The sequence below is a fragment of the Haliotis asinina genome, chromosome 11 (genome assembly GCF_037392515.1).
Source record: "Haliotis asinina isolate JCU_RB_2024 chromosome 11, JCU_Hal_asi_v2, whole genome shotgun sequence".
Lineage (NCBI taxonomy): Eukaryota > Metazoa > Mollusca > Gastropoda > Lepetellida > Haliotidae > Haliotis > Haliotis asinina.
The window spans coordinates 17965276-17985769 of NC_090290.1; the positions used below are offsets into that span (position 1 = coordinate 17965276).

The 20494-nt window shown below is 42.1% G+C and overlaps 2 protein-coding genes and 1 pseudogene across 5 annotated transcripts in view; 2 read left to right on the forward strand and 1 right to left on the reverse strand.

Moving 5' to 3' along the window:
- LOC137255978 (oxidoreductase NAD-binding domain-containing protein 1-like) overlaps window positions 1–15190 on the forward strand; it is a 31013-nt gene extending 15823 nt beyond the window's left edge. For all 3 annotated transcript variants that reach the window (XM_067793611.1, XM_067793613.1, XM_067793612.1), the window contains exon 7: window positions 14833–15190. In XM_067793611.1, coding sequence (XP_067649712.1) covers window positions 14833–14999 — 167 coding nt within the window. In that variant the 3' untranslated portion in view covers window positions 15000–15190. The remainder of the gene's footprint in view (window positions 1–14832) is intronic.
- LOC137255966 (uncharacterized) overlaps window positions 1–20494 on the forward strand; it is a 589910-nt pseudogene that overhangs the window by 298205 nt on the left and 271211 nt on the right.
- The window catches only part of LOC137255967 (serine/threonine-protein phosphatase 6 regulatory ankyrin repeat subunit A-like), a 275337-nt gene continuing 256369 nt past the window's right edge, over window positions 1527–20494 (reverse strand). The window contains exons 1-4 of one of the 2 annotated variants that reach the window (XM_067793587.1): window positions 11968–12254; window positions 10360–10674; window positions 7702–7785; window positions 1527–6989 (exon numbers count right to left, since the gene is read on the reverse strand). In XM_067793587.1, the coding sequence (XP_067649688.1) occupies window positions 1705–6989; window positions 7702–7785; window positions 10360–10570 (5580 nt within the window). In that variant the 5' untranslated portion in view covers window positions 10571–10674; window positions 11968–12254 and the 3' untranslated portion in view covers window positions 1527–1704. Of the gene's footprint in view, window positions 6990–7701; window positions 7786–10359; window positions 10675–11967; window positions 12255–20494 lie in introns of those variants that run through there. The other variant, XM_067793586.1, reaches the window with a different exon arrangement.

Below are 20494 nucleotides of genomic sequence, written 5' to 3' on the forward strand. Positions count from 1 at the left end.
CTTCAGTAACTGGACCAACCCTTCAGTAACTTAGCCAACCCCTCAGTAACTTAGCCAACTCTCCAGTAACTGGGCCAACCCTTCAGTAACTGGGTCAATCCTTCAGTAATTGGACGAACCCTTCAGTAACTGGGTCAAATCTTCAGTGACTGAGCCAACCCTTCAGGAACTGACTCAAACCTCTTGTAACTGCACAGCTCTTTAATGCCTGAGCCAACCCTTCAGTAACTGGCTCAACCCGTGAGTAACTGATCCAACCCATCAGTAACTGGGTCAACTCTTCAGTAACTTGGCCAACCCTTGATTAACTGGGTCAACTCTCCAGCAACTAGGCGCACTCATCAGTAATTCACACAACCCGTCAGTAACTGAGTCAACCCATCAGTAAGTGAGCCAACGCCCTCAGTAACAGAACGAACCCTCCAGTAACTGGGTCAATCCTTCAGTAATTGGACCAACCCTTGAGTAACTGGGTCAACTCTCCAGTAACTTAACTGGAACAACCATTCAGTAACTAGGCCAAAGCTTCAGGAACTGAGCAACCCTTTAATGCCCAAGCCATTCCTTCAGTAACTTAGCCAACCCCTCAGTAACTTAGCCAACTCTCCAGTAACTGGGCCAACCCTTCAGTAACTGGGCCAACCCTTCAGTATCTGGGTCAACTGAAATACTCTTTTTAATTCAAATTGATGATTCATTTTGATGAATTAAATCAAATTTAAAAAAAACAAACAAAAAACTCCTTTTTACAACATTCCTGAATATTTGATTCCAGTGACTGTCAATTACAAATCAAATTCCATTCACTGAATATGCAAATGAATCACATGTGCCTAGATCATAACGCTTTGATTAGTAATTCAGTGACATCATGGCATGTCAGCTAGAAATTGTGACATTCGGCTAGATGTAGTGATGTATCAGCTGGAAGTCATGGTCCGCCTGCTAAATCTCATGATATCAACTAAACATCATGGAGGGTCAGCTAGATGTCATGGCATGTCAGCTAGATAACACAGGGTGTCAGCTAGATGTCATGATATCAGCTGGGTGTTAAGATTTGTCAGCTGAATGTCATGACATGTCAGCTAGATGTCATGCATGTTGCTATAAAAGGCAACAATCCTTGTCATAAGAGGTGACGAACGGGATTGGTCATACTCGCTGACTTGGTTGACATCGGTTCCCAGTTACACAGATCAGTGGTCCTGCTGTTGATCATTTGATTGTCAGGTCCAGACTCGATTATTTACAGACTGGTGCCAAATAATGATATAGCTGGAATACTGCTGAGTGCATCATAAAACTAACATTCACTCACCAACTCACTAGTATCATGAAACCCATGAGCACCGCCAAAGCAAGAAACATAATTTGGGCAAATTATCAGTCACACATGCAGTCACACATTTCAAGATAAAATGGTGGTCATTTTGTGAGGAAATCTTGTCTTGTGTCATATTAAATTTGCAGCAGATAGGAGACTAGGAAGATTGAAAGTTCTAAAAGAAGGACAAACACAGCTCTTCAATGCAATTATATGTAACACCTGATTTTGTTCTCAACACATTATCTGATATTTGAAAAAATGCAAGTTCCCAACCCCAACAAAATATCAACTGACCAAAACATTTGATGACTACACAATCATTATGAGACTTATAGCCTGATGTCCACCACAGCAGTTGTTTGATAGGTGTTTAGTTAGTGAGGCTGGTGAACAGTTTCTAGATAACTAGTCAAGGAAGGATGCCCTCCTATCGCAGCTACACGTCCGATGTCCTCATTACTGTCTGTTAGAAGTGTCAGATCAGCTTGGTGCTGTATAAGCAGGTCAACCACATCTTTATGTCCATAAAAGGCAGCCAGCATTGCCGGAGTCCATCCATGTCTCCCTTTACTGTTGATGTTGGAGGGAGACAGAAGGTGTTGTACTATAGCAGTGTTCCCACCATGACAGGCAAGATGAAGTAAACTATCACCAGATGTATCCACCAGTGTCAGGTCAGCCTGGTTGGACACAAGGAGGTCAAACACACTTTGATGTCCACTGACAGCTGCCCTCATGAGTGGCGTCCATCCATGTCTCCCTCTACTGTTGATGTTGGAGGGAGACAGGAGGCGTTGTACTATAGCAGTGTTCCCACCACGACAGGCAAGATGAAGTAAACTATCACCAGATGTAGACACCAGTGTCAGGTCAGCTTGCTTGCACTCGAGGAGGTCAAACACACTTTGATGTCCATTGACAGCTGCCACCATTGATGGAGTCCAACCATACTGACCTCTACTGTCGATGTTGGAGGCAGACAGGAGGTATTGTACTATAGCAGTGTTCCCACCACGACAGGCAAGATGAAGTAAACTATCACCAGATATATCCACCAGTGTCAGGTCAGCCTGGTTGGACACAAGGAGGTCAAACACACTTTGATGTCCATTGACAGCTGCCCTCATGATTGGCGTCCATCCATATCTCCCTCTGCTGTTGATGTTGGAGGGAGACAGGAGGTGTTGTACTATAGCAGTGTTCCCACCATGACAGGCAAGATGAAGTAAACTATCACCATATGTAGTCACCAGTGTCAGGTCAGCTTGGTTGGACACAAGGAGGTCAAATACACTTTGATGTCCATTGGCAGCTGCCACCATTGATGGAGTCCAACCATACTGACCTCTACTGTTGACGTTGGAGGGAGACAAAAGGTGTTGCACTATAGCAGTGTTCCCACCCTGACAGGCAAGATGAAGTAAACTATCACCAGATGTATCGACCAGTGTCAGGCTAGCTTGCTTGGACACAAGGAGGTCGAACACACTTTGATGTCCATTGACAACTGCCACCATTGATGGAGTCCAGTCATGTCTCCCTCTGCTGTTGATGTTGGAGGGAGACAGGAGGCGTTGTACTATAGCAGTGTTCCCACCACAACAGGCAAGATGAAGTAAACTATCACCAGCTATATCCACCAGTGTCAGGTCAGCTTGGTTGGACACAAGGAGGTCAAACACACTTTGATGTCCATGGACAGCTGCCACCATTAATGGAGTCCAGTCATGTCTCCCTCTGCTGTTGATGTTGGAGGGAGACAGGAGGTATTGTACTATAGCAGTGTTCCCACCACGACAGCCAAGATGTAGTAAACTATCACCATATATATCCACCAGTATCACGTCAGCCTGGTTGGACACAAGGAGGTCAAACACACTTTGATGTCCATTGGCAGCTGCCACCATTGATGGAGTCCAGTCATGTCTCCCTCTGCTGTTGATGTTGGAGGGAGACAGGAGGTGTTGTACTATAGCAGTGTTCCCACCACGACAGGCAAGATGAAGTAAACTATCACCAGATGTAGACACCAGTGTCAGGTCAGCTTGGTTGGACACAAGGAGGTCAAACACACCTTGATGTCCATGGACAGCTGCAACCATTGATGGAGTCCAGCCATACTGACCTCTACTGTTGATGTTGGAGGGAGACAGGAGGTATTGTACTATAGCAGTGTTCCCACCACGACAGGCCAGATGAAGTAAACTATCACCAGATGTATCCACCAGCGTCAGGTCAGCTTGCTTGCACTCAAGGAGGTCAAACACACTTTGATGTCCATTGGCAGCTGCCCTCATGAGTGGTGTCAATCCATATCTCCCTCTGCTGTTGATGTTGGAGGGAGACAGGAGGTGTTGTACTATAGCAGTGTTCCCACCCTGACAGGCAAGATGAAGTAAACTATCACCATATGTAGTCACCAGTGTCAGGTCAGCTTGGTTGGACACAAGGAGGTCAAACACACCTTGATGTCCATGGACAGCTGCCACCATTGATGGAGTCCAGCCATACTGACCTCTACTGTTGATGTTGGATGGAGACAGGAGATATTGTACTACAGCAGTGTTCCCACCACGACAGGCAAGATGAAGTAAACTATCACCAGATGTAGACACCAGTGTCAGGTAAGCCTGGTTGGACACAAGGAGGTCAAACACACTTTGATGTCCATTGACAGCTGCCCTCATGAGTGGCGTCCATCCATGTCTCCCTCTACTGTTGATGTTGGAGGGAGACAGGAGGTATTGTACTATAGCAGTGTTCCCACCACGACAGGCAAGATGAAGTAAACTATCACCATATGTAGTCACCAGTGTCAGGTCAGCTTGGTTGGACACAAGGAGGTCAAATACACTTTGATGTCCATTGGCAGCTGCCACCATTGATGGAGTCCAGCCATACTGACCTCTACTGTTGATGTTGGATGGAGACAGGAGATATTGTACTATAGCAGTGTTCCCACCATGACAGGCAAGATGAAGTAAACTATCACCAGATGTATCCACCAGTGTCAGGTCAGCCTGGTTGGACACAAGGAGGTCAAACACACTTTGATGTCCATTGACAGCTGCCACCATTGATGGAGTCCAGTCATGTCTCCCTCTGCTGTTGATGTTGGAGGGAGACAGGAGGTGTTGTACTATAGCAGTGTTCCCACCACGACAGGCAAGATGAAGTAAACTATCACCAGCTATATCCACCAGTGTCAGGTCAGCTTGGTTGGACACAAGGAGGTCAAACACACTTTGATGTCCATTGACAGCTGCCCTAATAAGTGGCGTCCATCCATGTCTTCCTCTACTGTTGATGTTGGAGGGAGACAGGAGGTATTGTACTATAGCAGTGTTCCCACCATGACAGGCAAGATGAAGTAAACTATCACCAGATATATCCACCAGTGTCAGGTCAGCCTGGTTGGACACAAGGAGGTCAAACACACTTTGATGTCCATTGGCAGCTGCCACCATTGATGGAGTCCAGCCATACTGACCTCTACTGTTGATGTTGGAGGGAGACAAGAGGTGCTGTACTATAGCAGTGTTCCCACCACGACAGGCAAGATGAAGTAAACTATCACCAGATGTATCCACCAGTGTCAGGTCAGCTTGGTTGGACACAAGGATGTCAAACACACTTTGATGTCCATTAACAGCTGCCACCATGGCTGGCGTCCATCCATATCTCCCTCTGCTGTTGATGTTGGAGGGAGACAGGAGTTGTTTCACGACAGCCTTGTTGCCGCCATGACAGGCAAGATGAAAAACTGTATTGAAATATTTATCTTTCACATTCAAGTTTGATATTTTCCGTAGTAATTCAAAACATCCTTGTGATGCTGCTTGTGCTGCAACCATGACAGGTGTTCTGCCATTCACATCAGCAGAGTTTATAACACTATCTCCAGGTTTCCTTAGTAACAGGATTTTCAGGGATTTTTCCATTCCTGTCTTACAGACGAGGTGGAAGATGTTTTGTAAGACCTTGTCTGTCGTGTGAACCTCAGCACCTTCCTGGAGCAGATACACTAGAATATCAGAGCTGCCATTTTCAGCAGCCTGTAACAGAAGTCTGTTCAGTGTCATTTGATGATAATGATTTTCACAGCGAGTAAAGAGCCATTTCAATACTGTCACACTGTTGCTTTGTGTACACCCTTCCATAGCTTGACTGATCTCCTCTTGAGAGAACTCTTCTCCAGTTAAATGTTCTATATCTGTAACTAGATGTGCATTATGTCCAAGAACTGCCCAGTACAGAAAACATTTTCCTTTCTCTCTTCTGTGAAACCAAAGTCTATCTTTAGAATCAGTTTGATTATGCTGTTGGTGGTGTTTGGTGCCATCACACTTAAGTTTGCTGAGCAGTTTGAAAGCTGCAGTATCTCGTTTGAGAACTGGATGTGTCACTGATTGAGAAAAATGTCCATCTTTAATAGAATGTGCAAACCTTGTGGTAAGTAGGTCATCATAATTCTCTGAGACATATATAAGATGGAGATGATCATCAACTTTAGTTTCTTCAACCTTTTCACCTTGTACTCTTTCAAACAGAAAGTCATCACTACAATGCTTCAGAACAAAGACTGGACTGATATTGTACAAGGCACAGGCACAAGCATCATAGATTGAAGAGTGGGCAAAACCAATAGTGTCTCCTCTAGTGAAGAATGTACCTCGAAAACTTTTAGCTGCTTTGTACATTCCTGAGCGTGTAGCATTAGGCACCAGGTCTTGAACAGTTTTGACCATCGTGTCCATTTCCTTGACTTCATCACCACTGTCTAACCTGGTCAGGTTCAATTTGTCTTCACACAGCAGCATCAGAACCAAACTGGCAGACCTATCATTTCTGTCTTCAAGTAACTGCTTTAGTTCTAGCCTAAGATAAAACAGTGGTTCCTTGAAAAATAATTTTGCACTTTTCACGAATGAGGAAAATTCAAAACAAAGTTTACAAATGAGAGGAAATCCAAAGATGTTGGAACAGATTTCCAGCTCATTATAATCTGGAATATGTTGACCAGAGCATTCACCAAAGGCATGTTTATGTCGTTTATATATTGACTCTCTCTCTTTGTCTGAAAGCCTGTATATATCTTGTTTTGTTAAGTCCACTACTGTCTGACCCTTAAACAATTTGAAACCTTCATACTGCAGCTTTGCAAGTCCATCATGGAAATTGTATGATTTTGATGTGAAAACAACCTGAACATCCTTTGTTTGAGAGTCTTCTAAATTTTGCATTTTCTTTGTGGGCTCTTCAACAGTATCACTGTTTTCACTCAATTGTGACCTTTTCTCTTCTGCTCTCTGCTTTTGTTCTAAATGGGGGCGAAGCTTATTCAGAAAGTCTTTAACATGTGAAGTATTAGCAGATACTCCAACTGTACCAAACAAATCATCTACAATGAGGAATACTCTTGAGTAGGTACTAAGACAGCGGTCAAAGTCAAACTTCTTAAGGGTGTCCACAAACACAACCTCGTACCCCTTTCGTTTATACTGTGAACCCAGCACGAGAGCCAGTGTTGTCTTGCCTTCTCCTGAAGCACCACAAATAGTCACGTGACCAAATTCCTTCAATTTCTGCTTCACTTTTCTGTAGGCTTCAGTTGGAGCAAAAGTCTTCCTTGCTTCATCGGTGCGCAAATCAAGGGTATCTGAAGGAATAACAAATACTTAAAATCCAAGCAAAGATTTGATGTAGACATAAAATGACAAACTATTTACCTGAATCTCTTGTAGGTGGAACATCCTTTAGTTTTAATGACTGACATAAAGAATCTCATACTCTCTTCCCAATATCCTCAGAACCATCTTCCATGCATTTTCACTTATCACTACCATGTTGAACTGAACACCAACATGAAAGGTAGATCAAGGAAATTTCAGTGTGTGTGTGTTCTGAACACACCTAACCCCTTTTGGATTCACCAGTGGTAAACATCAACTTCAATGAGTACTTCAGTAATTTTTAAATCAGGTTAAAGCCTTGGAAGGGGAGAGGGGAAGGAGTGTGGGAGCGAGAGAGAGAGAGAGAGAGGCACCCCATCCCCAGTAACCATGTTTAATCACTGACTAATGCTTGAGGTTTCCGTTGTGCTAGCCAAGCCAAATTGACATTAATGTGAATTTTAAACAAACAACCACATGATCTCAGATTCAATAGTTTTGCAACACATTGCTGTCAATACATCAGGGCTTTGTATGTAATGTATTCATCTATCACCCAATTGGAACCATAAGAGTGACAGGCAGCGCCATGGAAACAACATGGTGGTAGGCACTGATCTTCATTCTGAGAAACTGACAATGGTAATACTTTTGAACAAGATCTACTCACTTACTAACGCTTCCAACATCAACACTCACCTCTCCCCAGTGTTCCTTGTCCTGCCCCTCCAGTCACAATGTTGAGAACATTGGCAGCTTGAGCGTTCCCTGAATGCTGTTCACCTGTCAACATCAGGAGGAATCATCAGTAACCATGGAAACCAAAGTGTGAATTGATCAGGTGTTTCTCTCCCCTTGGAATAACATTACTTCCTATTTTTGCAGAGTTGGGTCGCTATCATTCCAAAATTTCACTTCTGTGAGACTTTCACTTTTCTCATAATGAAAAACTCACGTCATTAACAACTGCTGATAATTGGAACATATCAATCATTTTATCCCACAAATTCTCCGAGTAGACGCTCGGTCTGCTATCTAGCAGACCGACACAATAAGTGCAGCTCGCAGGCCATGTTGGACACAAGTGTGTGAAATAGTCACTGGCCCGCTGGCCTGTGGCTAGGAAAAATCCAGCTGTGCCAGTTAATCTCTCAGTCACTGCCCCAAATGGGTAGTAAATTTTCATGGGGTCATTTTGTAAATACATCACTCACTCTTCGACTTGTAAAGTTATAATACACTCTTACATGGTCTGATAACAGTGTTCATCATCATCAAAGTATTTGAACATTTTACAAAATATTGAAGATCAGCCATTTGTTTTCTTATTCGTTTTTGACATTGTCACACAGTTTCTCAAGTATAAAGCTAGTCAATTGATATCTGAAAGTATCAGTGTGTGGCAGCCATTTGGAATTTTCAAAAGAGCAATGCACATGCACCATTCGCCTGGAGGTCCAGCGCTGTCTGTTATTGTATCAGGTCAACAGTTTCAAATATCTGCAGGCCCTTCTGGCCTTCAGTGTATCATCTTTTTTTTCCAACTTTAATCTTTTCCATATTTTTTTCTTTATTAGCATTCAGGAATCATGCATGATTCTTCAATTGCTCACAGTTTCACTTCTTCGTATTGCAATGCTTGGCACATAGGAATTTCAGAACCAATCTTCAACAAATAAAAACTTCTGTCCGTGCCTTATTCTTTGCAAATTCACTATGTTGAAACAGTGTAAAACTGAACAGTTTGGTCTACTTACGTTTGACTACAAGAAATTGGGCCTGTAGATTTCATTCAGCGCCAGTAGATTTTAAAGCTTGCAGGTAGCAGCAGGCCCTCATGGCCTACTGGCCACTTAACGTGTTGCAAACACTGTGTACATGTATCTTGCTGCAGTTATGTTTTTCATGAGAGCATAACATTCACAGGGTCTGTCATTAGGAGAGGTCAGAGTGTGCAAAGAGATCAATGGGTGGATAAAACAAACATCAATCCAAACATTGTCTGGGCAGACGCTCAGCTTTTCAGCAGACTGACACTATGGGTGTAGCAGATCAAGTTGAACACAGCTTTAATTTCGTACACTGGATTCAGAAAGGAAACAATTGTTTAAAGTAGAAACCTTCTTTCCCCAGGACAATACCCATGCAGATGAGAGTTAGAATTGGTCTTCAGCAAAACATGCATGTCATAAGAGGTGTCCAACAAGTGATTAGAATAATTACCTGGTTGACACTTGTCATATACCGAGTCAAAATAGAAAATTCACATTCTTTCTTCAGGCTACTTTAAAGAACAAGAGATGGTAAGATGGTGAAATTTTTATGTTTCATTGATGAGATCTGTGTGATGTCATACACTGGACGATTTGACAGTCTTCTGCTCGTGACGTCACACATGAACGACCCAACCTTGGGCGATCAGAAGTGGTGCCAGTTTGTTGTAGATGACCTCGCAAGTCATACACAATATGACAGCTGCATCCCATTGCTCTTACGACGTCAATAACTGATCTTGCAACGTGCCAATGGCACGATCACGTTACACATTTGACTGTTAGAACTGTGGTTTAAAAGTGTTATTTCACTCCTTGAGGCCAATGCAAACATGTGCAAAATATAGAAACCTTTGATGTGAAGATCACGTGATTGACTGCATGTGCAAAACCGGATTTGGCACTGACGTCCATTGCACGACGAATGGATGGGTTTGAGTGGGTTTTGCTAACATGTTTTCTAGAGTCAAAAGATAGGGATCCCATTTCGGAAACATATATGTATCATCAGAGAGAAAAATTATTCATTATTTTTAAAAATTACATTTTGTGAAGTTTCTTTATTGACTCAGTATAGTATCCCAGTTGTGTAGATTGATTTTAATGCTTTTAATCACTGCATTGTCTGGTCAAGATCTGACTGTCTACAGCAGGAATATTGCTGCTCAGACAACACAAACACAAATCCTTATGTCAAAAAAAAGCTGTGAATATCCTGAGAACATTTCATGGCAAGTGTCTTACTGTTCTGAAAATGGTCCTAGCATTAAAAGCTGTATTCTTCACTAAATAAAAGCAACAAAACCATTTTCTACTTCCATAACAGATATTTTCTAGAAACAGAGTAAGACTTGTCAACCTCACCTGAAAAAAATTGGAAGCAGCTGCCATTTGTCAATTTAGACTGTATGCCTTGCTGTTGTTGTTTTAGGACATGATTTTGATAGGATCTGTTCTTTTGCAAGTACAGTTGCAAAATACAACCGTTACAAGCTGAGCGATGTAACCTTTGACACCTTAGTTTATTGTATTACATATAAATAAGAACTAAGATGACAACACAGAGGACAACAATGACACCCACCTGTACTTAGTGTGATCGCTTGGCTGTCCAGCTCAAGGACCTCTTCGTGCTCAGCTGAACCTGTGGGTACCACTTGACCTTCATGTCCCTCATCTGAACTGGCCATGTCAACATCAGATTCTGAATGCCCAATGGAAGTGTCCATGTGACCATCAACCTGTTCACCTGGAATGTCCATGTGACCTTCAGGCTGCTCACCAGAAGTGGCCATGTGACATTCAGATAACTGACGAAGTGGCCATTTCTAGATGGTGTCCACTGTTTTCATCTGTACTGGCCATCAAAAGTTCACCAACTCACTTCACCATGCCATGCCTGTGAAGATGATGGGGAATATAACATACTATGACAATAAGTAAGCTGGTCTGACAACCCTGTTCCAGGGTTCTGTAGCTTACCTACTGTTATTGAAACAATGAAAGACTTCACACAGACTTTACAAACAATTAACCTCACTCGACTCATACTTTGTTTTTATTTGCTATTGAAAGATTTATAATAGTCATGTCAAAGTGTCTGGTGTCTATGATGCAAGCCAAATTCAGGTAAACATTCAGCCATGAAGAAATATGCACAGCAACCATTTTAAATTAACTATCTGGAACAAAGGTACATACCACATCAAACAAGAATTATGAGGTGGGGGGGGGGGAGGCTGTTATGGCACTTTTGTCCATTTTTTATTGCAAAAACTGTAACCTTTTGACAATACTATTATATTATACTGCCAAAGGTGAATACCATCCTGATGCCTTAAATATTCTCAAGATGAGAATTATGCATGCAAGAACCAGCGAGGAACCAGTTTAGAATTGGTCTTTAGCAACCCATGCTTGTCTAAATAGGCAACCACGGGATCGTGTGGTCAAGCTCGCTGACATGTCAATCACTAGACTGTTTTCACAGGAAGGGGACGCCGGAAATGAGTTATTGTAAAATTATTGGTTGAATACATTTGATGTGGGTTCAAGAAAAGTAACTTGTACTAATTATTAATGCATCAGCAACATCAAGATGTAACTTTGCTCTGCACCTGTCTTGTAGATATCCATATTTTGAAAATAATCCAATCAAATGTGGTCAAGTTATTGGCTGAACAAAACTTTCCTTCAGATGAAAAAGAATTGAAAATCAAAACAATGCATCACATACACTTCTCAAATACTTTTCAAGATATGTTGGTTGAAAAAAAAAAATTTATCTTTAAATGTTCAACCTGCAATATTTCCAAAAACATAAATATATTCATTATTTACACAACACCTCTCCTTCAGACACCTGGAAAGTCTGAAAACAATTCCAATAAACAGGTTTCAAGGTACTGGTTGATCCTTAATGTCTACCAATGTCTACGTCGTAATCTGTACGGTTCAAAATTTCAGCTTTGTAGTTTTTAATAAAGGTTTAACATACGCGTACAATCAGATGGTCTCAATTTAGTCCCGTGGCCCTCCCTGGCAGCGACCCACTAACCCATTAACTCATAGTAACTGAACATTCATGCCTGTATCTACTACACCTGGGACGTTCTACTAGAGATTCGGGGAGGGGGGGTGGGGGTCCCCTGTAAAAATGACCCGCAGATTACAAACACACAACTGGACTTACGATACAAAACGTCACAGCATATTTTGCAAGCCTTCTAAATGTTGCGAGGCGGTTGACGACAAGTTCGAGCTACTCTTCGCGTAACCGCCTAAACCGGTTTTCGAACGCCTTCTTCCGTATCCTACCTTCACTTTCGTAGATCTACAGCAAAAAAAGCTCCCGTTCCGTCATCATTACCACCCTGTCATATCGATTATCTTTTTGTCCCAGTTATTTAATGGCATTTTGTAAGATATTGTGATTACACATGCTACCTGCTCGCATTTATACACGGGAAATATGAATACGGGAAAACCCAAGCTGTTTATAGATTCGTCCCGCAGCGAATTGGAAAAACGTACTTCCATTGGTTGCGATTGCATCCAACTTAAGTTGGTTCATGGTTATCTATGCGCGTTGTCAACTTACGATACGAAAATAGCATGTGATTTGCCTTACAAGTTACGCGACACCAGCTGTTTTCCCATAGACTTGTATAATAACGACATATTTTTTTTTTTAAAAATATATATATACAGGCAATCAACAGCCATTCCATGTACATATAGGTGTACATTTGGCCTTTTAAATGCAATAAAAACAAATTCTGTCCAACTTGTCAGGCGATTTTTCTGAGCACAGGAAAACACGTGAACCCTCCATTCCCACCAAATGTCACCTTGAAAATATCGATGCACACATAAAAGCATAAGTCATGGTGATAAAAATGACAGCACTAAATACTGAAAATTGTGGCCAGTTTTATTTACTGGATGGATGTGCTTTTAAAACACATAAACACTATTTCATCCAGTCACAACTGTCACAGTCATCTGTCCATTTGAGTCGGTCGGGTGCATGTGGTGCTGATAGAATGTAGTGGAACCTACAGCAAATCGCCCGTGTAGCCGGGTTCCAGTTCGCTCCTCCTTCCAAACCACACTATCCGCGCTTCAGCCACAGCCACACACTCATGTCATGAAACAGGGCTTGTTTTCACAATTTTAATGAATAGTCCGGGTCAAAACCGACTTTCGAGTTGTCTAAAATTCAACAGTATTTTACATGACCCCATGTGGGTTGGTGTTTTCGCTCCAATCTCAGCAATGTAGAACTCTTATGTGTAGAACTCCTATGTAGGTCACGTCACTTCTCCAGACCGTGGTAGACGTTATGTTGTTTAGTACCTCCAGCGGACTGTTGATAGTCGTGTCTGGTCAAGACAATCTTGAAGGAAATGAATAATCAATATCACCTATATTACGCCCAAACCGAATTTCCTGTGAGAAATATCTTGCATTTTTTAAGATTTTACAAAATGACTAGACACAATATATACTACCGACAAGAAATAAGGGAACTAATGAAACAGTAGCGAATTTGAAACTGCTTTAAATATCCACTAAATATTCACGGCACCTTGATGGCATGCTGTTAATTTCCGGATGGTTGCCCGTGGTATTGCCCGCCATTCCTCTTGGAGAGCTGCACCAAGCTGGGCCTGGTTGGCGGGTCCTGGGTCCCTGGCGTACACCCTTCGACCAAGAACGTCCCACAGATGTTCAATTGGGGACAGGTCTGGGGACATAGAGGGCCAGTCTAATGTCTGGATACCTTCTTGTCGGAGATAAGCGGAGGCAATTCGGGCCCGATGTGGTCTGGCATTATCATCTTGGAATACAAAATTTCGGCCGATAACTCTAGCCAATGGAGCCACAACAGGACGCAATATTTGGTCAACGTATCGCTGACCAGTCATGGCTCCGTTAATGATGACCAAACCTGATCGTCTGTCATGTGTAATCCCACCCCAAACCATGACACGACCACCTCCATATCGATCATGGTCAAGAATTGCTGCTTTTCTGCCATCTGTGAATCGTAGGCAAAACCTTGACTCATCAGAGAACATAGTGTAACGCCAGTGGCGCATAGCCCGTCCCTGATGCTGCCTAGCCCATGCCAATCTTTGGCGCTTATGGTGAGCTGAAAGGGTGACACCCTTAAAAGGCCGTCTTGCTTTCAGACGAGCTTGATAGAGTTGGTTTTTAACGGTTGAGGTTAAAATGCGTCTTCCAGTGAGTGTGCGGAATTCTCTATTGATGGCAGGGGCCGATTTAAACCTATCGCGTAGAGCAATTAACGTAATGAGACGATCCTGTCGTGGTGTCGTTGATTTTGGTCTGCCACGCCCAGGTCTCGTTGCAACCCCACCCGTTTGACGGTACTTATCCCACAGGCGTGAAATTACACTTTTTGATTTACCCATCTGTCGGGCAACTTCACATAATGATACCCCCCCACCCCCCTCTATCATCCCCACAATTCTCCATTTTGTTGCTTCACCGAGATACTGCCTCGGAGGCATTTCTGTCAGCAAGTGTCGATCTCTATTGCATCAGTGATTGCGACTTCTCCAGTACATTTACAGGAGTTAACTTCTGTATGCACGTGTAGCACGTGCTGGGCATACATTATTCGAAATTCCATTGTCATTGGATGTTGCGTTTGGGAGATACGCCACAATAACGGACCCTGTCAGAGTCAAAGTCATCTACATTCAATTTCTTAGTTCCCTTATTTTCCCTTATTGTAACCCGTCATTTTGATTGTCTGGACTGATTAGGTATAAACACAATATATCTTCTTCCACCTTATTGTAACCCGGCATTTTAATTTGATTGTCTGAACTGGTTAGGTATTATTGGTTATTACCTCCAATGAATGTAAACCACGCGCACCCCTGAAATTTTGTTTATGACCTTAAGAGTTGGTCAGTCGGATCACGAAATATTGCTGCATTTAGTGAGTGTTTTCAGTTTTACCCCGCGATCATTTTGGTTTTGTATGTTATGAAAGTATGTGTTTTTTTCTTTATTCGAACAGGTAGTCGAATCAAACAGGAGCACGTGCAGGAAGCGACGGACAAGCTGAATTCGGGGAAGGTGGAGTGTTACCTGTGTGGACCATCCCCCATGATAGCAGACATAGAAACAATGCTTAAAGCTTGTGGCATCACCGAATCAAGCATTCACTACGAGAGATGGTGGTAGTCATTTAGGGTTCTATTTTTGTATTGATAACCTAATTAATTAATTCTGTGCTCTTTTCATGTAGATTTTGAGAACATTGTCTTTGACAAATCTGCGGTAATTCCAATATATATCTGTAGCTGTGCTTCAACAATTGTCCATTAAACTGACAGAATTATTAATATAATCAGTGAATCACTGAGTACACTCAAGTTTAAAGTGTTGTTTTGTTTTTTATCATATTATTATGTAACTGGGATGGCTCGACAACACGAGACCAAGCTCCATCGAGGCTGCAGTTAGATTTATTTACCGTAGGTTTCACTTTATAATCTGAAACAATGTACAGTATGGTTCAAAATTATTGAGAATAGCTCAAGCATTTCATATTATTAAACGAGAACAAATCAGATAAAATTGAATGTATTGTGAAAGTGAACTGACCTTTTCATGTTGTGTAGGTAACAATTTAATATTTTATCAAGTCTCCTTGAGCTTCACGGCACAGTCTAAGACGGGTAGGCATACTTCCTATCAGAGAGGTTAGTGTCTCGTGAGTTATGCTGTCCCAGTATCGGACCACTTCTCTCTTCATGTCTTCAATTTTTGTCAACCCCTTTTGATTCACACATTCCTTCATCATCCCCCAAATGTTCTCAATGGGATTAAGTCAGGACTATATGCAGGAAATGGTAATGCAGTCACATTTTTCTCCTGAAACCACTGCTTGGCATGTTTTGCGATGTGTTTAGGATCATTATCTTGCTGCAAAATCCAGTCATTTCCATAAAACACATGTGCACTTGGAAGGAGAAAATTATCTAATATGTTAGTGTAGCGTTGACTTGTCAGATTTCCCTCAAACACACACAGCGGGGTCGTTCCTAATAAGGATATCCCTCCCCATACATGAAACTTTGGGCTGTACTTAGGTCGTTGATACAACGGTGCTGACGCAGACTTTGTCCATATTTTCACATTATTGGGATATACCCATATTGAGCTTTCATCAGTAAAAATCACATTTTCCCAGTCAAAGTTTGCATGTGCCAAACACCACTCAACACGCCTGTCTTTATGTTCTTGTTTCATGAGAGGAGAAGGAATTCCAGTCTTTTTCTCCCATCCAAGATCAATCAAATTTCTTCTAACTGTAGATTTTGATACAACTGTTGATCCCCTTTCTATCATTTCATACCTGAGGTTGGAGATGCTTGCCCTTTGCTTTTTAGACGCTAAAATTCCCAACCGGACGCGATCTGAGAAGTCCAATTTTCTGGGCCTCCCTGCTCCTTTCTGGTGCCCAAAATCCTTTCCCTCTTTAAAATTCTTCCTAATCCTATACACAGTAGAAAGAGGAGTTCCTGTTCTCTCTGCCAATGTATTTACATCATCAATTCCTTGATTACACAACTCAAAAATCAACCTTCTTTTATCTTCAGCAGACATTGTTGACAGTGCTGAGGAAAATGACGTCTGCTACAAATTCAGGGGAGGTAACTCTAATTGTACTATACTCAGTAGGCCAAGATGAGTTACCTCCTTTATACCATTACTTAGTTTTAAGTATCAGTGAATCAGTTGAGGTGTTAGGATAGCTCAAAGTAAGAAGAAAAATTCTCAATAATTATGAACCAGACTATATATGCGTATATAAATCTCTGTCGAAATTACCTTTTTATCACATTCAGTTCATTGCACATCGTTCAGATAACAATTGTTCTACTACCACTGAACATATGAAAAGAACTCAAAATAAACTACCGACAAGTAATAAGGGAACTAATGAAATAATAGCGAATTTGAAACTGCTTTAAATATCCACTAAATCAATTTTAGGCGTCAAGTTCAATATCTGGTGTGTCCACCATGTTGGGCAACACATTCACGGCACCTTGATGGCATGCTGTTAATCAATTTCCGGATGGTTGCCCGTGGTATTGCCCGCCATTCCTCTTGGAGAGCTGCACCAAGCTGGGCCTGGTTGGCGGGTCCTGGGTCCCGGGCGTACACCCTTCGACCAAGAACGTCCCACAGATGTTCAATTGGGGACAGGTCTGGGGACATAGAGGGCCAGTCTAATGTCTGGATACCTTCTTGTCGGAGATAAGCGGAGGCAATTCGGGCCCGATGTGGTTTGGCATTATCATCTTGGAATACAAAATTTCGGCCGATAACTCTAGCCAATGGAGCCACAACAGGACGCAATATTTGGTCAACGTATCGCTGACCAGTCATGGCTCCGTTAATGATGACCAAACCTGATCGTCTGTCATGTGTAATCCCACCCCAAACCATGACACGACCACCTCCATATCGATCATGGTCAAGAATTGCTGCTCTGGCATATCGCTCCCCGCTCCGACGCCAACAACGTTTTCTGCCATCTGTGAATCGTAGGCAAAACCTTGACTCATCAGAGAACATGGTGTAACGCCAGTGGCGCATAGCCCGTCCCTGATGCTGCCTAGCCCATGCCAATCTTTGGCGCTTATGGTGAGCTGAAAGGGTGACACCCTTAAAAGGCCGTCTTGCTTTCAGACGAGCTTGATAGAGTCGGTTTTTAACGGTTGAGGTTAAAATGCGTCTTCCAGTGAGTGTGCGGAATTCTCTATTGATGGCAGGGGCCGATTTAAACCTATCGCGTAGAGCAATTAACGTAATGAGACGATCCTGTCGTGGTGTCGTTGATTTTGGTCTGCCACGCCCAGGTCTCGTTGCAACCCCACCCGTTTGACGGTACTTATCCCACAGGCGTGAAATTACACTTTTTGATTTACCCATCTGTCGGGCAACTTCACATAATGATGTCCCCCCTCTATCATCCCCACAATTCTCCATTTTGTTGCTTCACCGAGATACTGCCTCGGAGGCATTTCTGTCAGCAAGTGTCAATCTCTATTGCACTAGTGATTGCGACTTCTCCAGTACATTTACAGGAGTTAACTTCTGTATGCACGTGTAGCACGTGCTGGGCATGCATTATGCGAAATTCCATTGTCATTGGATTTTGCGTTTGGGAGATACGCCACGATAACGGACCTGTCAGAGTCAAAGTCATCTACATTCAATTTCTTAGTTCCCTTATTTTCTGTCGGTAGTATAAATGGACACCACAAAATTGATGGTTCAGTTCATAATGAGACTCTTAGAAGTGCAATTATGGTCTGGTCTGTTGGTGGGATGCACTGTCCGTTTTGCATGAGGTCACTAGAACAGTAGTATAACCTTTGAAGTCACTGTACGGGTTCAGTAGTGGAGATAAGGGCTTGTCAAGACGTGACTCGGCAGCCAGCAGAGGACATTGGTCAGTAGAAAGATCGTTGTAAAGCTCTAAAATGTCCAGGATGACAGGGTGACTTAAGTAACATTTTTAAGTGCTTGAAAGGAGGATAGTGAATCTGTAAACACGATGAAGTTTTTCGAGTGGGTTTGGTGTCAAAGATAGCTGTAAAGATAGCTTTGGCCTCGGCGGTGAAGATGGAACTGTTGGGATTCTAGATGAGACAGTCTTGGATCCAATGACTGTAGCACCTGCAACTTGGCCATCATCCTTGGATCCGTCAGTGAAAATGGATCAGTGGGTGTTATTCTTGGAACGCAATTGGTTATGTTCCCATTGGAACACCGAAGAGTTTGTTTCTGACTTTTTGAGTTTGGTGAGGGTAAGATCGATCTGTGAAAGGGAAAGTTCTTAAGATCACGATGGGCACGGAAAGTCAGTTCAACCTAAATTCGAAAGTGTTTCAGTATGGAAGCATGTAAATGGACATAAATGTGTTCATTTGAAACGCTTTCCCATTTTCGTCTTTAAATATTCAAGCATGTGATGTTGTCAAGGACATACTATACACGACTTGTCTTGTCGCCTACAGCAGACATACCGAATCTGATCGAGACGTACTTGAGACAGTTTAAGCCACTGGCTCTACGACTTGTGCGTTTAGAGGAAAAATAATTCAGTATTTTGTGAGTCTGTTCCCCACAAGTCCTTACTGTTCGACTTTTGGAGTGGATATCATTTATCAAATATATCTAATCATGTATATCGACGTGTGGGAAAGATCATCCATGTTACACACTGTCAAACTGAAATTCCAGAATAGTGAGTGAGTGAGTTAATATTTAACGTCACATCGGCAATGTCTCAGCCATATCGTGACGAGAACATTTAATTCTGAAATGAAATATATGTATAGTATAAGACCCTGTCAACGAAGGACAGTAAAACAACTAGAATATCACAGTTTGAATTAAAACTAGTGTGGAAAGTTAAAACTAATATCACTATTCGGACAATACAATATAAAATCAGGCTATAGATTGCCAACAACCGAAGGTAGATCACCATACTAGGGACCATGGGGACTTACAGTACCTTTGCTACCTGCATGGACCCTAGTTGGATTTACATCATCCCCCTCAGCTGTTAGCAATTTAGACACATCTAGCCAAAAGTTAAAAATACACAAATACTACGATTAAGAACAATGGAACGTTTAAATTGACTGTGAATGCTTTTGGACTTACGTACCCTCTCAGGAGGACAATAATTTTACAATACTTCAACCCCCTTTGAGGGTACAGCCACCAACAATTCAAGTTACTAATCCAAACTTCCAATAATTAAAATACATATATTTACACGAAAGGTTTTCAAAATTCACCCAAAAAATCAATTTCTTTTAAAAAAAACAATAATTAAATGAGACCCAACACTGGTAAAAAGATCCTTCATTGCTTTAACTGTATAATACTTATCCCTTGTGATGGAATTCCAGAATACATTCAGCAATATTACATTCATATCAAGTAAATAATGGATCATAAAATACGAGCGGGTTATGGCCATTTAGATCACACATTATGATACACGGCTTAGGGAGTTGATCATAGAGACCTTGCAGATCTGACTGTTGGAGTGCTGAGGAAGGCGGTATATACAAAGAGCATAGTGTAAAAGTAACGCGAAGAGAAAGTCTCACTGCAACGGCTAGGAGGTTAGTTTTAAGAGCTACAGAACTATGGATAACATCTTGTTTAACGAGGATTGAAGATCCTCCAGTGGCCCTGTCACCCGGATTGAAAAAATAATTGTATGCATCAAACTGACGTAAATATTAAAAGTATCTGTCTGTTTCAGGTACGTTTCCTGTAAACAGAAAGCTGATGGTGCAAAGTCTTGGACTTATAGCTGTAGTTCATTAAAATTAGTCCCCAATCCTCTACAATTCCTCTGTATTATATTTTTGGAAGAAACTATGGTGGGTTGATTGGGGATCTACCCCTCACCTTTTTAGAGGGCGACAAGCTATGTGCCCGAGAATGGATGTTATCAGACACATCCGTATCTTCTAGTGACCCAAACTTATTAAATAATTTGATCTTGTCTGACCCTTTAGGAGCGCGATTTGGTCTTGAAGTGTCTGATCTTGATTTGATCTTTGTTTTACCTGTCTGTTTCTCATTTTCCCCTGGTTGTGATCGAAGTTGAAAAACAGGAGATTGTTGCTGAG